At 36.7% G+C, this 17,770-nt stretch overlaps 1 protein-coding gene and 2 long non-coding RNA genes across 4 annotated transcripts; 1 reads left to right on the top strand and 2 right to left on the bottom strand.

The window, feature by feature from the left end:
* Positions 1 to 1,090: 1,090 nt before the first annotated feature.
* Positions 1,091 to 3,160, bottom strand: LOC143883792 (uncharacterized). 2 transcript variants are annotated; one of them, XR_013252542.1, is made up of 5 exons: positions 2,571 to 3,160; positions 2,223 to 2,419; positions 1,862 to 2,007; positions 1,619 to 1,655; positions 1,091 to 1,511 (listed from the first exon to the last, which is right to left on the bottom strand). It is a non-coding gene; the product is annotated as an uncharacterized LOC143883792 (long non-coding RNA). The 2 variants fall into 2 exon arrangements; XR_013252541.1 differs by having other exon boundaries at positions 1,862 to 2,050; positions 2,571 to 3,152.
* A 300-nt stretch (positions 3,161 to 3,460) lies between these two features.
* On the bottom strand, positions 3,461 to 6,494 carry LOC143883791 (uncharacterized). The gene is made up of 5 exons (XR_013252540.1): positions 6,385 to 6,494; positions 5,991 to 6,034; positions 5,479 to 5,570; positions 5,223 to 5,266; positions 3,461 to 4,803 (listed from the first exon to the last, which is right to left on the bottom strand). It is a non-coding gene; the product is annotated as an uncharacterized LOC143883791 (long non-coding RNA).
* Positions 6,495 to 15,786: 9,292 nt separating this feature from the next.
* Positions 15,787 to 17,547, top strand: LOC143883269 (uncharacterized). Its single transcript, XM_077386615.1, has 3 exons — positions 15,787 to 16,158; positions 16,590 to 17,046; positions 17,406 to 17,547. The coding sequence occupies exons 1-3, from the start codon at positions 15,787 to 15,789 to the stop codon at positions 17,465 to 17,467; spliced, it is 891 nt and encodes a 296-aa protein (XP_077242730.1). The 3' UTR covers positions 17,468 to 17,547.
* The last annotated feature ends 223 nt before the right edge of the window (positions 17,548 to 17,770 follow it).

Below are 17,770 nucleotides of genomic sequence, written 5' to 3'. Positions count from 1 at the left end.
CAAAACATAGAATAAATAGAACTCAACATAAGGATCCTCAATATGTTGAAAATTTGAAAAAAATGACAATGATTAACATCCCTCTTGCAAATTTGTAACTCCTGCCATCCACCATTCAGAAACTACATTCAAGTGACATATACCAAAGAAAAAGCAGCCAAGCCAGTTATTCAACTCCATGATTTCCTTATATGCAAGAACTTCATGTCAAAAATGATCGTATATGTAAGAAGTTTGTCAGAAATGAACTTTATGCCACAAAAAAAACATTAGAAGTTGAAAGACATTCAGAGAACCCATCAATTAGTGTTGGACAATCAGTTTTGAACTCTACAATCGGTTCTCGAAATCTGAAGCAAACAGGGTGTAACCAATCTAAGAACATCACCATAAACAAACCACAGAATCAATTAAGCCATGAAAGGTGGTTCATGATACTTAGGCCCTATTTGCTGATGCCAATGAACTTCACTTCCATTTGGCAATCACTTGAGTTATTTTGACTTCACTGCATTGTTAGTGGACATTATCATTAGATTGCAAACAATATTTGAAAATGAAAAGAGATAAATTATTTAATAGAAAAGCAGTGAACAATGTAACTACCTATTTCACATAGGACGCTCAGGTTAAAAGCTTTTGCATTCTTTTCATAGACAGTATCATTTCCTATCATGACAAAAAAAATGTTACTATAAAGCAAGATAATAGAGGCAAAATACAATAGCTTATAATATAAATAGCCCTTTAAGACAAACCTGAGGTATAGTCCAATAGCCTGGGGTCAGCTTTGATTGGAAACTATATGGTAGCATCTCATCTAGAATTACCGATGTGTTGTTCACAATAAGGACCTTTTTCAGTTGAAATTGTAGGATCCTTTATGAAAAGAGGCTAATCATAACCATAGAAATGAAATTTTATGCCAAGTTGCTAAGAACCCATTGCAGCAATTTAAATAAAGACAACCAACAACCGACACACTGGAGATGAACAGATGCAATAAAAAATGAAGATTGTTAGATGTGAAAAAATAGCCAAATTAGAAGGAAAGGAACAGATGTAACTGATGGGTTGACAGAAACACATGCAGAAGCAAAAAACCCACGCTTGCTTTAAGATGCTGGGTTTCGGAGTTAGAAAATAAGACAAATTAACATGGCAGACTCACAAAATCTAACAGAACAGTTGTTCGTCGTCACGTAAAAAGGAAAAAACAAATTAACCCAATTAAATTTCTCATAAACAATGAAAATAAGACAATTTCTACATTAATCAACATGGAAAAAGAAAAGAACAAAGGAATGATAATTTTTTTTAATAGTCAAGAAATGGATGCCACAATTCACATTCTCCGCCTCTTCTTTCAAAACCCTCATTGTTGCTGCTCCTTTTCTTCTTGCAACTTCCTGGAAGAGATTGGAGTTCTAAAACTTCAATCAAACCCCTTTCTCCAAGTGAAAAATATACAGCAATTATGTGATCATTCTTTTATTTTGATTTCGTTCGCCCTGTCCAATTGTGAAGAAACTGCCATTAATTGCCTATTAATACGCATCATGATGCAAATGCACCCGAAATCCTTAGAAGTATAACATCCAATATACTCAAAGCTTACCGAGATTTAAACAATCCAAAATTCCAAGCAAGCTGCCCTGCAATTGTTGAAAGTAAATTGAATCAGAGAAATCTTTAGGTAACTCTTTAAGTAACTGAAGAAATAGCCCAAGTTATAAGCAAAAGGGAAAAGATCAAGTGTTTCCAACTACAACTACTATGAATCATGGACTATATCATCGTAATGCCCTAAAATGTTCTACCTATCACTTGACATTTAAACTGTAGAAGCAAAGAATCTTACATTGGTTATGAAAATAGTGATCCCTCTCTGACCAAGTATGTCAAATGTATTCCATCAAAACTGCAGTATTATGGTTTTGGAGTAATCCATCAAAATCCAGATTGGAGAATTGGGGTTTTGGAGAGCTCCATCAAAGCCCACATTTGCTTTGGTGGGATTGCGATTGCAATGGCAGAAATATTTAGTTCACTTGATTTGAGGTAAAAAAATTGTCAGAATGTAAGCAATAGTCTTAGGGTTTTATGACCATGAAGCAGAACCCACAAATTGCAAGTTATGGGGCATTCCATCAAAACAAATAAAAACGAAAAAAAAAGGAAAAGAGAAGAAAAGAGAATAGGAGTATAGAAATAAGAATTACCTGCGACAGGATTTTTAACCGCATGGTCTTGAATTGCACAATTTCAATGAGTAGCTCAGTTCCCCTGAGAGCACTTTCCAATGGCAGGTGCTCCTCTGACATGCCATCTGCCATCTCCGATAGAAATTAATCAATGGAAGCTCTGCAATTGAATTGCTCAATGTATGTATCAAGCTTTTTCATCCACAGACTTCAGCCTGAAGTCCAAATTACAGAGGAAGAATATTGGACAACAGTAACATCAATTGGAAACTCCTCTAAAATCAAAACATAACCAAGTAAAAGAGAGAGGGAAAATAACAAATAGGTATTAATGCAAAAAAGGAAAAATAAAAAGGATGAGCTCACCTGTAACTCTGTAAGGGCCCTGAATTTGTCGTTGTGAGCTATTTTTCAAGGAACCCTAATTCCGGTTGGTGAAAGAAATGAAAAAGAATCATAGCAAGAAACCTTAGCGGATGAGCGGATGAGGTTCGGATAAAGAATTCGAACGGGGGAATTCAGGGTTTGTGTTTTTGCAGCATGGGGAGAAATTGTGCTGAAATTGGGATGGAGTGGAAGAGCGAGCGATTATGTGAGGTTGTGAAACAGCTGAGAACGAGAACAGCCAAATTGATGATTTTCGACAAAAATCAACGAAGAAGAAGAAAACAGTAGAAATGAAGCATCGAGGTGGAGAAGGGAGATTGAGGGAAAGGCCGGTGTTTAGGTGCGGCATTCATTGAGAGGGCAGTGGCCATGACCCATGACTCGCCTAAAATTACAGGAGAGACGGAACCAAAGGGGTTTTTGGATTCGTGCCCTCATGAGAGAGAGGGAGGAGAAATGAAGGCCTCCTCTGTTTATTTTCTTGTGTTGATAGATGAAGGAAAAATATCTCCGGAACAAATGAAGGCCTCTTTCTTTTCTTTTGTCAATACTCAATAGAGACAAAGATGGAAAATATCTCACGATTTGACACGTTGAATAAAAAATATAAAATATCTCTGGAACTAACTACCCCCACGAAATGGACATATGAGAAGAGCCGTAAACGGTAAAAACACAACCACCTTGACGTGTTTAATTCATAGAATTTAGGAAGAAATTCAAAAAATTCTCTAATTTCTCTGCTGCTATATATATACTAGCAGAAAACCCCGTGCGATGTACGGGCCGACAAAGAATTGTATAGACCACATCATAGGTTGATCTAAACCGTCCATGTGATGGAACACAACATATTTTGTACCCCAAAAATCATTTCCATAGGCTGATCCTAGCCCTCCAATCTATAGAGGTTTCCATAATTCCTCTTCAATCGGATGGCTAAGATCACCCTATAGATTTTTTTATTAAAAAAACATAAAGGAGGGGGATAAGATTGAAATTATGTGACTTTAATGGATGCCTTTGTTAAAAAAGCATAAAGGAGGGGGTAGGATTGAAAACATGTGGGTTGAATGGGTGCATTTGTTAAAAAAAGTCAAAAAAAGTGATGTGTAATTCTCATAGAATTTTCAAAAAATTCTCTTCTTTTCTCTTTTACTATATAGTATATACTAGTAAAAAATCCCGTGCGATGCACGGGCCGACAAAGAACTGGACGAACAACGTCATAGGTTGATCCAAAACGTCGATGTGATGGAAGTTTCCAAAAAAAACCCCTCAATTTGAGGTTGATATAATCATTTTTTAAAAGAAAGTTTCTAAAAAATGATAATGTTTTTGCTTTTTCAGTAAGTGATGCGGAGGAGAGATTTCCGCAAATCCAAACACCCTTATAGATGAATTTATAGAAACAATAACAATGCACTCATGTTCCATAGGGTTGGGATGATCCTATGGAGCTGATTTTTTGGGCACACCTTATCTATGTGAGGGTCCATCAAATGAATGCTTTAGATCACCCAAACAATGTGGGCCCACTGTTTTTAAGCCGACGGAGTAGATAAGTGTATCTACTCGATCTACACTTTTCTCAAAAATCATCATATTCACAAAAAAAAACATCTTAAATTAGAAAAAAAACAAAAATATTAGATGAAGAGAAACGAACAAAACCAATGTTGAGAGAAAGGAGAAAACAAAAATTTATGCTTAAAGCAATCTTGAACATGAATGGTCAAAGTTCACAAAAAGCATTTGATAGTGTGATAATTTTGGCACAAATATGCTAGCAGAACTTGCTGACAGAGACTGAATTCCAATGGGGAAAAAACATTTAAACATGAAGTATATTGATTACATATGAGAGAAACAATTTCTATCCTCCATCTCAAGCCCATCAATGTGCTGCCATCTTCTATCAAATACCGCGCTGAAGAACTCTTGCTCTGCATGGAGCTGTTGAAGTAACGTGGTTCATGTAATAGCATACTCATTCAGCAATATACTTGAGGTAGGCAACAATGTAAAAAAAGAAGATGTCGTTTCTTTTAACCTGAAAGAAGTATTTGTCCTCAAAATAAAATATAAAAGGAAGAATGTGTAATATGATGATGTCCCCCAGCTTCAACAGTTTCACCCAAGTGGACATTTGTAGATAATTTTGGCATTCTTGATGCTTGTTAGGCTCCATAGCTGGTTAGAATTTTGTCCCCTGTAGCATATATCAGGAACCAAAAGCATAAATTTCCAAAAATCCACAAAGCCATATTGAGCAGAGAAAATTGGAGGAATAAATATAAAATGTGAAGAAAAAGTGTAAAACTACCAACGAAATAGAGAGAACACAAAATCCCCACCTCAATCTCAGCGGAGAAATTGGGATCTGAAGATCCCTTTGATCTAAAATGCAATGAGAAGATCCCAAGCAAGCAACAGAAATGTTATCAAATTAGACAAAAGTGCCCCAAGTAATGAGGAACTTTGCTAAAATTGAGAAATAAATTGAGCAAAGGCCAATCAACCCAGTCCAAAAATCCAATATTTTTCCAAATGGGTGTTCTGTTATAATGAATTGAAAAAAAGAAACAAAGAAAATTGGAAGAAGATAAAAGAAGATGGGAAATATTTTACCTTCGACTACTATTGCGACATGCATCTTCTTGTCCTTGCAAGGCCTGAAATCAAGGCCCCTAACATTAGTTAAATTGAGAAGATGAAGAAAAGATCATAAATATGTGATAGCATACTCATTCAGCAATATACTTGAGGTAGGCAACAATGTAAAAAAAAGAAGATGTCGATTCTTTTAACCTGAAAGAAGTATTTGTCCTCAAAATAAAATATAAAAGGAAGAATGTGTAAAATGATGATGTCCCCCAAAACTTACAGCTTCAACAGTTTCACCCAAGTGGACATTTGTAGATATTTTTGGCATTCTTGATGCTTGTTAGGCTCCATAGCTGGTTAGAATTTTGTCCCCTGTAGCATATATCAGGAACCAAAAGCATAAATTTCCAAAAATCCACAAAGCCATATTGAGCAGAGAAAATTGGAGGAATAAATATAAAATGTGAAGAAAAAGTGTAAAACTACCAACGAAATAGAGAGAACACAAAATCCCCACCTCAATCTCAGCGGAGAAATTGGGATCTGAAGATCCCTTTGATCTAAAATGCAATGAGAAGATCCCAAGCAAGCAACAGAAATGTTATCAAATTAGACAAAAGTGCCCCAAGTAATGAGGAACTTTGCTAAAATTGAGAAATAAATTGAGCAAAGGCCAATCAACCCAGTCCAAAAATCCAATATTTTTCCAAATGGGTGTTCTGTTATAATGAATTGAAAAAAAAGAAACAAAGAAAATTGGAAGAAGATAAAAGAAAATGGGAAATATTTTACCTTCGACTACTATTGCGACATGCATCTTCTTGTCCTTGCAAGGCCTGAAATCAAGGCCCCTAACATTAGTTAAATTGAGAAGATGAAGAAAAGATCATAAATATGTGATCCTGAGATGCATGAACTAAAATAAATCATACATAGATATGAGAGAAATTCAAAAAAGCCTTCTTAATAAATAAGATCCTGGAATATTTGCAATTTAGTAAGATCATAGATATATGGAGGATAGCAGATATACGAAGTTCTTCAAAAGATGTAAAATTAAATGTATTTAGGATGGGAATATGGTGTGCTTTGTAACATAAAAGTGCTTTAGATGCCTAGAAAAGAAGTGCTTTAGATGCCTAGAAAAGTTTAAAAAAAAAAAAACAAAGTTGATGGGTTTACCCACCATCAAGATGCAGTTTGAATATCCTCTCAAATGAAGAGGAACCTTTTCATGTGCTGATATGCAAAGAACTGGAGGGAGCAATTAAATAACAGCAAAACAACATACAGCTTATCAACCAAGAAAAAAATAACCTGGATTAATCCTATTCAAATTTGTAGTTGGTGGGACGTGTATCTGTAGCAGAAGTGGATAATATCTATAATATCTATTCCTGAATTGGATAATATCTGTAGTAGGTGGGAAATAGGTGGGACGTGTATCTGTAGTAGAATTGGATAATATCTATAATATCTGTAGTAGGTGGGAAAAAGGAGAAGATTACAAATCAAACATGCACGTGTATATGTAGTATCTGTAATAGACCATTTTACCCTTGACTGTAGAGATATATAGATTAGATGAAGTATAATATTGAAGGGCCATATGGTAAAGAAATCAAACATGGACGTGTAAATCTCATAGCTTTTTGAAAAAATTCAAAAAATTCTCTAATTTCTCTTCTGCTATATATATATATATATATATATATATATATATATATATATATATATATATATGTTTACCAAAAGAAATTATATGATGAATGGGTGTATGAACACATAAAGGTGGTTCGATGGATGTACAAGCCTTGATATTTAATCCAACAGCAGCTTCTTAACAAGTCAGCTGCTGTTGGATCAAATATCAAGGATGGGATGATGAGTACATGTTTATACGCCCATTCATCATACAATTTTTCATTTACTTTAACAAGTGTTTGTTTTGGTACAACCAAAGATACCAGTCACATGGTCTGATTGCTTTGACTTGTTTTGTTGGCCCACCCACATAGTCTATTTTTTACTGTTTAGTGTTTAGGCCTTAAGAATAAAAAGTTGAAAACCGAATGGCGGGTAACCTGCGGGCACCAACGCCCGACCCAGACCCACCCGCTGGTCACGGGTACGAGTTGGGTGCGGGTATTTTTTTTCGCGGGTAATAAAATTGGTACCCGTGTTATAAATGAGGAGACTAACATTAAAACTCACCTTTGGCCAATCTAGACGGTCACATTGGTCACATTGTCATAGGCCCACCTTGGCCTGGAACCATCCAAAAGCACATAGAACCAATGACCCTAACCATCTAATTAAGACCGTACAAATGGATGATCAACAAAAGAAAAAGAAGCAAAGATCCATATTTAGGTGAAAAAAGTATATTTTTGGCTAGGCAATTTCCCAGAAACCCATTTCGCGGCTGGCTTTTGCATATGATAAACTCTAATTACTGCAAATTGTAATTTCAAAAGTTGGTTGAAAGTCTAGCAAAACTATCCAAAATTCTGCAATTTCGAAATTAAGGAAACTATCCATATTCCATAATTTGAGGCCTATATATATCGGACTCAAATCAATACAATTAGATATATAAGAAAATTCCATGAATCCATGTACAATAAAATTCAGAACGTTGTATAAGAGAACCCAATGTATGAGAGCATTCCTTTGTCTTTCCAAGAGAGAGTTCCTGCGTTCTTGTGGAGCAGAGTTAAATAAGCCCATATTTAGTTATATCTATAAGTGTGCGTTTGGCAACAATTCTAATTCTACTTCTTGATTTTGATATCAATTCTTGATTTTGTTTTTAATTCTGATTGTGATTTTAAAACACCGAATCACGTTTGGTAACTCACATAAAAAAAATCAATTTGTAACAACTCCTATATCAAGATAGCAGATTTCAGCTGCCATCAACCATGAAAAGTGAAGGTAAAAAGGCTCACTTGCTGGATATTAATTAAAACCCTGACGAAGTTTTTAATCTATACTCAAAAGAAGTTTAACACAAAGTTCTCTATAAGACTTTAATTATGAGAATGTAGAACAGGCCTTATCTCAAACACCTTGAGTGCATACATGAGAGAGCCAGTCACCACACGAACACAAGTTTCTCCTGCTTCTGACGGCCAGGTCGATTTGGCTCTGAGTCGGAGGAAACAGGCCTGATTCTTTATGGCTCTGTTCACTTCTTTTCCCCGGAAAGGAAAGGAAAGGATTTCGTTTTCCTTTCCTTTCCTTTCCTTTCCAGGTGACATGGCAGAAGGAAAAGGAATCCAGGGAAACTGTCAAGGAAAATGTTTCGTTTTCCTTGGAAAGCCTCTTTTTGATATATTTAATCAGAAACCAAATCTCCAGTAAGGAAAAAGTCAATTTCCACTTCAATTTCAGCTTTTAAATAAGAAATACCACATCTGATAATATTTTTCCCTAGAAAAGAAGTGAACACAAAAATTCTGTCTTGTCAAGGTCTTGTTAGGGAAAGAAAAGGCTGTTTTCCAGGGAAAACAGCACTAGGGAAAAGAAGTGAACAGAGCCTATGAGAGAGAGAGAGGGCGGTGGAGAGCCTTAGATGGAATCAGATGTAGCCAAAAAAATTTGTTAAATTCACATTGGATAGATAGAATGGTGGGTACAATGATGGATTTTCTATGTTCAATTACATGTCTATCTGGTCAGTTTTATTCAATTAGGCTTAATTCAATAAAGAATGAAAGCATTCTAGAGTTAGGATCACAATCTTTTAGCTATTCATGATCACATACCACCATGCAATCACAAATGGCATTAGAACAATTTAGTATGAATGCCCGCATCACTACACCATCACGAGGACGAATAAATAGTTATTTTGATTTTGAAGTTTATTCATGGAACCCATATTTTTAAGTAGAGACTAAGTCATAAAATCCTGCACAGCCGATGCCGTTTGATTCCATATTCATGCCTCAACTCAATCGATAAGTCACTTTTATTACCATTTGATTCTTACATTACTTTCTTGCGATCAATTACTTCATTTTCGCCATTGATTAGTAAAATCCCAGAAGCTAAGCTAGGGACTAAAATTTTCACTATAGCTGTAGAAAGCTGCATTTACAGAAGAAAACCCCATAAATTAAGGGTGCAACTCGGGTCGAGTTGGGTCGGGTTGAGGCCAACCCGAACCCGACCCGAGCAACCATTTACTCAACCCGACCCCACCCGAGGAATCCGTTTTGCCAACCCGAACCTGAATCCGAGTTCAACCCGACCCAACCCGAGATTTTAAGCTTAAAAAATAAAAAAAAGTATTAAATATATTGGGTTGAACTCGGGTTGGGTTGCCCAAGCCCTCAACCCGAACCCGACCCGAACTCGAAAACCCAACCTGTACCTGCCCTGAACTCAACCCAACCCGACTTTTTTCCTGGTTTTGAGCCTGCCTGAGTTATACCCCTACCATAAATGTAAATAATCACACTGATAATATGTACTATACTGAATAGCTATACTTAAAATGTTATTAGTATGGATGATCACACTGAAAAATTACAGTAGTGTGGACACCTGAGTATTTTATAAAGTGCGGATAGACTCACTGAGAAAAGCTAAGTTAGTGAGGATGACTATCATATGTTCTAGTGTGGATAACTACAACGAAAATATGTCTTAGGTGTGAACCTCCACGCTAAGAAAACCATACTAGATAAGGTATGGATATCCACCCTTGTTTTTCAAAATGAACCGTACAGCCCACACCATAGGATGCTCCAAAATGTCCATTTGATGGGCCACACCGTCAATAGGTTGTGTCCCAAAAAATCATTTCCACTGGATGATCCTAGCCTTTGATCAAATGAGAAACTGCATATTATGGAAACCTCTATAGATCGGAGGGTTGCGATCATCCTATGGAAATGATTTTGGAGCACGACCTAGTTACGTTGCGGCCTATCAAATGGACAGCTCAGAACATCCTATGGTATGGACCGTGCACTTCATTTTGAAAAATATGGGTGGGACCTACAATTGGGCCTTAATGTTACTGCAAGACCCACACCATAGGATGATCCAAGCCGTCCATTTGATGGGTCACAACAAAAATAGGTTGTGCCCCAGAATCATTTCCATAGGATGATCGCAACCCTCCACTCTATAGAGGTTTTCATAATATGCTGTTTTTGTTTAGATCGGAGGGCTAGGTTTATCCTATGGAAATGATATTTTGAGGCACAACCTATTTACGTTGTGGTCCATCAAATGGACGGTTTGGATCGTCCTATGGTGTGGGCATACAGATCATTTTTAAAAATATGGGTGGGGCCTACCTTGTTCAAAGATCTCCACAAATTAATTGTTGAGCCGAAGGCCGGTTGGAGTGGTGTCGTACCGGCTGTGGAGTAGATGGGGGAGGGGGTATATCACTGCCCTATTGATTTGAAAATAACTTTAAGTGAAGATGCATGCATAAATTACTTCCCATAATAAGGACCACTGTCCACCAATCGAGGAGCTCTTCCCCCTTGGTAAAGGGACACTTTCGAAGTTATATTCCAGATAATCCCTACTTTCTTTTTGGCTAATGACAACGGCACTACCATATTTTAATAGTTGCACAAGAGGTGTCAACCAAGAAACTGTATGCGAAGATCAAAACCGAAACCTTGAAAATTTATTACAATTAATAATGGACTCCAACTAACTTCTCTACAGTAAGCAGTATTTCGAAAGACAAAGATAAATGACAGATTATCTCTATAATGATATCCCTAAACAGAGGTATGACTTTATTTATAACATTCGTCCAAAGAAAACAACTACACTCACAAATGGTTAAACTAAAACAATCTTATGATAAATGAGACAACACAAGGGTTACCACTTCATTTGGTTTTCTACTCTCCCTGGGTCATTATTGTGCAGGGGATGAATTATGTTTCAAGCAAGTGCATAACTACTTAAACCCAAACGAGAATCTAAGCATGTATGAGACAATTCTTTCACCTACTATCACACATCAACCAACTATTTCCCCAAAAATAATCGAACCTGAATACCTTTTCTTATGCTACAAAACTATCCTCTAGCACCTACAGATCAGATTTTCTTTTGACATTTATGTCTTTTAAAACATCATCTCATAATTCTTCATGAAACCTGCTCAGCTATTATTTACACAACTATGTATCGGAGACACCTTAGCTACTTAAAGGCCTTAGTGCAAAAGGTATAAGATAGAAGAATAATGGAATGAGACTTTAATTCGGAGTGCAAGGCACACAAAAAAATAAAAATAAATAAATAAATAAATTTATAAATGTCAACACAAAAAGGACAACATTTAAAAAAAAAATTCCAAACCAACTTCTTCTCAACGTCCAAACAAAACTCTGTTATTTTAGGATAGCTATTATTGTTATTTTTTTAAACATTTAGTTCTTGAAATCCAAACAGAATCAAAAGAGAATCCTCTATTCCAGGTTTAATACTCTGTAAATAAAACATCCTATGGATTAAATGATCCATGTTTAAACTTCCTTTCCCTGCAAATCAAGTCTATCTCCTCTTGAAATCCAGTGATATAAGTAAAGAAAAACATATCAATTTAAAGAACTTATCCAAAAAAAAAATAACAGATTTAAAAAAAACTTACCAGAATGAGAGATTCGATCAATACTTGAAGAGGTTTGCCAAAACGAAGAAGATCACCAGATTAGATCTGAGAATTATTCTACAGACTCCGAAACTCTATCGGAAAAAATGGAGATTGGCTGGAATCTATGGAGCTCACCGGAGTTAGGGTTTGGATTTTCGAAATCAGCAAGATCTAGGTTTCTAAGATATGAATTTATGGTTTCGATGAAGGTAGGACTGAAGAGGATGTGCTAATCTCTTGAACGGCCGGAGCCTTGCCTGATTTTAACCGGATGTTGCCGGAGAAGAAAATGATTAAGGGTTTGATATCCTAGATCTACTTTCTCCCTCTTGTTTTCCCACTCTCTGTCTCTCTAGAAATTAAGGGAAAAAAAAACCTAGATCCCCTGACAAATGAGGCTTAAACTCGTATTTATTGGGAAATGAGGTACTGATATTGGCACTACTTTTGATAAGGCGCGCGGTTTGAGCTGAAAAGATGATGGGCGCACGACTCCATCATGTCTTTTTTGCCCCAGGCCGTGACCTTTCCAGGATAAATTCGCCCCCCTTTCAGGATACATTCACCCCCCTTTTAAACTTGCACCACGACACTGTCTTAGCTCGTTCGCTAGGCAAACGTGCTTGGATCTTGGCGAAATTTTACCGGGAAATTTTACCGGGACCTTGGTGTGGGACCCTAACCTAGCTTAGGATAAAATTTGGGACCCTAATGGACTGATTTGATAGGGTTTGATTAAAACTAACATGATTAGGGTTCAGTCAAAATGGGGTGTCTACACATATACTCCATATGACCATCTCAATCACTCATTACTAGGTCTCAATCACTCCAGTCTGTGGGACCCTCGAGGGAAGAATGGCACCCTTCGATCTCCACATCCTTACATTCAGAGTGAGTTTGGTTGTAGAAAAGCAGGGGAGGCTTAGGGATTTTGCTTGGCATCTGGGTGTATATAGTGCTATCCACTTCTCTCTATTGTTTTGTTGCACAACAGGTGGACCCACGACACGGTCCACCGCACGCACGGCGTGATCTGTAGGCCACTAGTGGCTCTCTTTTGGCGCACTTCGCATCATCGCTACGAGCGACTGGAGCACTTAAAATTTACCAGATTTGATATGAGCCGTCTAATCAAGATCAGTTGATCGGTCGGATTGACCATGGATCGGTCGCGTAGGTGGTCGAATGAACCGTTGGATCGATCAAGGTCCCACTCGGTCGGGTTGGGCCATGGTTTTAGTCATATGGGTGGTCGATCTTTTGGTTCAACACGCTCCAACGGCTAGTGCTAGAGCGGGTGCTATCCAAAGCGTCAGATCGTGGTGTAATGGCTAGTGGGTGATAAGGTGTGATGAGGACTGTTGGATTATGTCCCGTCGTGTCCCAATGATCAAAAGCCAAAGGGTGCAATCCGCACCGTGGATCATTGATCTAGCAGTTAGAGGGGAGGACGAAGGTTTTACACAAACCAATAATCACTCCAAGATTGCTCTGGACTATAGAATCGTGGATTGGCGCGATCTAACGGCCAAATTTCAACATGCTTTTAAAAGGTGCTCTTGTAGGGGGTGCAAATCAAACAGAAAGGTTTCCAAGTACTTTATTAAAAGAGTAGATAATAGCCTTTGAAATAGAATACAAAAATTACACTTGTGGGACTTGAGTTTGAGTAAATCCATAGCCAAAATTACTCTCTTGGAAGTTTATCAACTTTGTTCTTTGCTTTCTTTTCACAAATCCATTCTAGTGTACTGTTTTCTGCAGAAACAGTAACCGGTGTGTCAAATACTTGTTTATCCAAAGGTGATATAGATAACACCAGGCTTCATTGTATGTTGGAGGCAAATTTGTTATACCCCTTGCACACTGACTAGTGGGGGCGAATATTATCTTCAGGAAAGCGACAACGCGCTTTGAAGCATCTCTTTCTTTTCTATTTCCCAACATCATCACCGACATATTTTCTCCAACAATAACTACTCAATAGGGAGGAGACAAACATTTGATTTACCTAGAATTTACCTCCTAGAATAGTGATAAGTAGTGCTTGGTTGCCAACCTTGTAGAGTAGTGGGAGGGGTGTCATTACTAGTATAAAAAAGAAAGAGAGAGCAAGAGAGAAAGAGAAAAGGCATTATTCCATCGTCGATTCTTTTGTTTCCTTCTTCACGCTCTTTTCTTCATCTAATTTGTCCACTTTTTCATCGTCTTCTTTCTCTTCTTTCTCCTCTTCTTCCACCTTTTTCGAGTTGCAGCGATGGTCGTCGGTGGTAGTGGAGATTAAAAAACAGGAACAATTAAAAAAGAACGAGGCATTATAGTCTTTCTCACATTACACGAAATCGAATAAAAGACCATTGACGTGTCATTTCAGAAAAGATAACAGAATTTTCGACGAACTTTCCTATTATAGAAAAGGTTCTTTTTTTGACATACAACCCTATTTCAATTAAAAATAATCATTTTTATTTTAGGCACTCCCCAAATATCTTTTTTTTTTCTTCCATTTTCTTTTATAGCAGGACAAAAAATGGACTCCTATCCTACTTCTAAAAAAATAACAGTAGGCTCTCCTCTCAAGAGGATCTTTCATTTCTCTCTTCCCCTCAAAATCCTAGAAGGGGGTGGGGTGGGGATATTTCCCTCGATTGGTGCAATTCTCGAAAGACCCCCTCTCTCTCTCTCTCTCTCTCTCTCTCTCTCTCTCTCTCTCTCTCGCCTCCTATTGCTCAAAAGGTTACAGGAGAACTCTCTTAAAAAAAGTCATTTCTTTCTCTGCACACACTTTACTATAATCAAGACTTTCTACAATAGTTTTTTTTTTCACCATACAAGCCATTAGTACACAAATACAAACTAGAATTTATACTTTTTTCCCAAGCATTTTATTTAATCTCGATCTTATATATTGGGGCGATGCGCGCATCAAATCTTTGGCATTCATATTGATTTTCACACAGGGCTTCTACGGAATACCAACTTCTCAATCCTTCTATGACAGATCCACCATCAATGATTGGACCCACGAATCGCAAGCATCGTGAAAGATTTAATCCTCTTCTTTTATTATTCTATTGTTTATTTATTAGATCAATACATAAACAGATTGCGCATAAGCTATTCTTAAATTTTATTTATTTAAATAATTTTTTTCTTTTGGTTATTGTCTTATGCATTTTATAGTAACCGATCATACGCATACTCTATCATTTATAAATTTCCAGATCAAATTTGATTTGATATAGATTTCTTTGAAGTTATTATTTTGTTTAATTATAATCTTTGCTTGCAATACATCATTTTGTTGATAAAATTACATATCTAAATCTTTCTATACAAATTTTAGGTTAAAACTTTTACATATTCACTTCGACATGTTGAACTAGTCATGACTCATTAGAAATTCAACTTCACAGTTATATTTAAATTCGAAATTTTGATGTCCTCTCTTCCTACTACATTCAAAATTTCAAACCTTTTATTTATTTTTAATCTTGTTTTCTTTGGTGTATGAGATCAAGGGATAAATAAATACATTAAAAAAAGATCTTCTAAAGAGCATGTATAATTGAACTCTGTGTAAAGAAAAGATCGTAGAGAGATGGTGTGTCTAGTAGCAAAATATGAGAGAAATGACTTGTTTCTAAGAGAATTATATGATGAAAGGTCTTGTGAATACGTACTCAGCATCCCATCCTTCATATTTGATCCTACAGCAGCTCACTTTTGATGGGCTGCTATTGGATCAAATCTCAAGGATGGTACCTTTATCGTACCGCCTTTTTGTGTTCCTACGGCCTTTCAGCATATAATTTCCTTCTAAAAGGGGAGGGAGAAAGATATTTTGGTACAGGCAGATTTTAGCTATAATATAAAATTTTATTTCTTTCTATATTTATGTATTTCAAATTTAGATGTTTACAACATCCTCTGTAGAAGAAGATGAAGAGATTAATTTCATACTTGCGCAGGGGTCGGGCTGTCTCAAATGTAAGCAAAAGTGTGAGTGTTCTTGATCTTTCTGGCAAGGAAAAAACTGCTAAACCACCCAGACGCCTCTCAATTCCTGCCAAGTCTTCTGTCAGCCCACTACCGAGACCGGTTAGCAGCATTATTAGAACAAAAAAATCAACTAGCAGCCAGGGGAATTGTGATACACCTGCCTCTGATGCGTCAAAGTCGACAAACAGCAGAAATTCAGTGTTTCTCTCAACTGTCACTTATTGGATATCACAGATTAAGATATCTGAATCTGCTGCTAAGCATTCAATTTCCCTTGGGTTTTTCAAGCTTGCCTTAGAGTCTGGATGTGAGGTATCTAGGCCTGTATATTCTTGAATTTCACAATGACACACTGCTTGTATTCTATGTCACAAATATCTCCAAGATTTTCAAATTATCACGTTTTTATTGCGACATTTTGATAAAACGACAATTCCGAAATAATCCCTAGATTTGAAAAATATAGCCATGTTTTTCATTTTATCAAAAAATATAGCCATAATATCATGATATTATCCTGACATTTTTACGATATTTTTATATTATATATTTTTCTTAAATTTTATATATTTATATATTTTTAAATAACTTTATTTTTATTGTTTTTTCCTGATATAAACCTGGAAAAAATAAAAGAAATTTAATATATTCCGAGAACGATATTTGTGACATTGGCCTGTATTGATGTCTTTTCTTTCCCACATAATTCTAATTTGCTAATGCGTTGTGGCTTGAATTCACAGCCTTTTCAGCGATTGCATGATGAGCTGAAATCATATGTACTTCGACATAACCTTCTAGAACTTGGAGAACCCACAAAGGAATTGCTGAGAAGCTACAATATTTCAGAAGATTTAGAGCAGGTACAGGTCTCTGAGACATGTTCTCTGGTCCCTGAGTCATCTGATGAAGATGGTCATTCGACTTCTACTGCAAGAGCTGGCAATTTGAAACCCAAATCATTGAACTCCGAAAATATTAGAGCTTCTGTCGTTGGAGAAGCGATGAAGAAAGAGGGTGTTCAGAAAAGGACTGCAGTCAAGAACAGGGCATCAGTTAACAAAAGCTCTTCAAATTTGACCTCTGTTATTGATAATAGGAATAATTTGCAAAAGAAATCTCAGAGGCCAACTACGCAGGATACCAACAGAGAGAAGAGGAAGGTCAAGAATTCAGAGACTAAGTTTGCTAGTGAAAAAGGTAAGAAAAAAACATCTCGATCTTTTCTTTTCTTTTTTGAGGAATGTTCAGGTGTATGGTGAGCTTTCTTGCCTCATGACCTTTTTTCTTGTGGGATAACTGCAAGGCATTAATTTTTAGTTGTTGTGGCAGTTGACCTCATGGTTACTACTCAATGCTTTGTGGATAAACCCATGCTGAATGTATAATGTCAACCTTTGTCATGGCCTACAAATGGAAATTATTAATTTTAGGGGAAATTCTTAATGAACCAACCATTTTGATAGGGTCACAAATGGGAGTAGGTAAAAGGGGTCCAAGTGTCAATAGCAGTGCTTTTCAGTTGTTCTTGCTCATCTTATCCTTTTGTTATGTTACAGATTCAGGCAATCCTATGCCCAACGATGAAACACAGCAAGATGACAAGGAAAACTTGGTATGATATTTTCTTCAATAAAATGAATTTCAATTGACTGTTTTGCTGGAAGGATGGGGCTGCCGTTACTTTTTTTTGTCACATGTATAATACATGTGACACACTTAGACATTTGCTCCACTCATTTGGCGTGCCACCATTACCTCTAGTCTCACCATTATTGGATGATCCTGACCTGGATAAAAGGATATGACTGTAGGATAAAAGACATGATTTTAACATAAAATGAGGAAATAATGTCAATAATTAAGCTGAACACTCGATCACCTTGGGACTGGAGGCAATGTTCTAGACTAGCTAGGCACACCA

The sequence above is a fragment of the Tasmannia lanceolata genome, unplaced genomic scaffold (assembly GCF_043159265.1).
Source record: "Tasmannia lanceolata isolate RefF3 unplaced genomic scaffold, GAP_Taslan_0.1 ptg000008l, whole genome shotgun sequence".
Lineage (NCBI taxonomy): Eukaryota > Viridiplantae > Streptophyta > Magnoliopsida > Canellales > Winteraceae > Tasmannia > Tasmannia lanceolata.
This window is presented reverse-complemented; position numbering and strand designations above follow the sequence as displayed.

Excerpts from the sequence above, each read along its gene's own strand:
- LOC143883269 (XM_077386615.1), top strand. The coding sequence starts at position 15,787 with ATGAAGAGATTAATTTCATACTTGCGCAGGGGTCGGGCTGTCTCAAAT. Across the intron at positions 16,159-16,589 it reads CCTTAGAGTCTGGATGTGAG|CCTTTTCAGCGATTGCATGA; the intron begins GTATCTAGGCCT and ends TTGAATTCACAG. Across the intron at positions 17,047-17,405 it reads TAAGTTTGCTAGTGAAAAAG|ATTCAGGCAATCCTATGCCC; the intron begins GTAAGAAAAAAA and ends GTTATGTTACAG.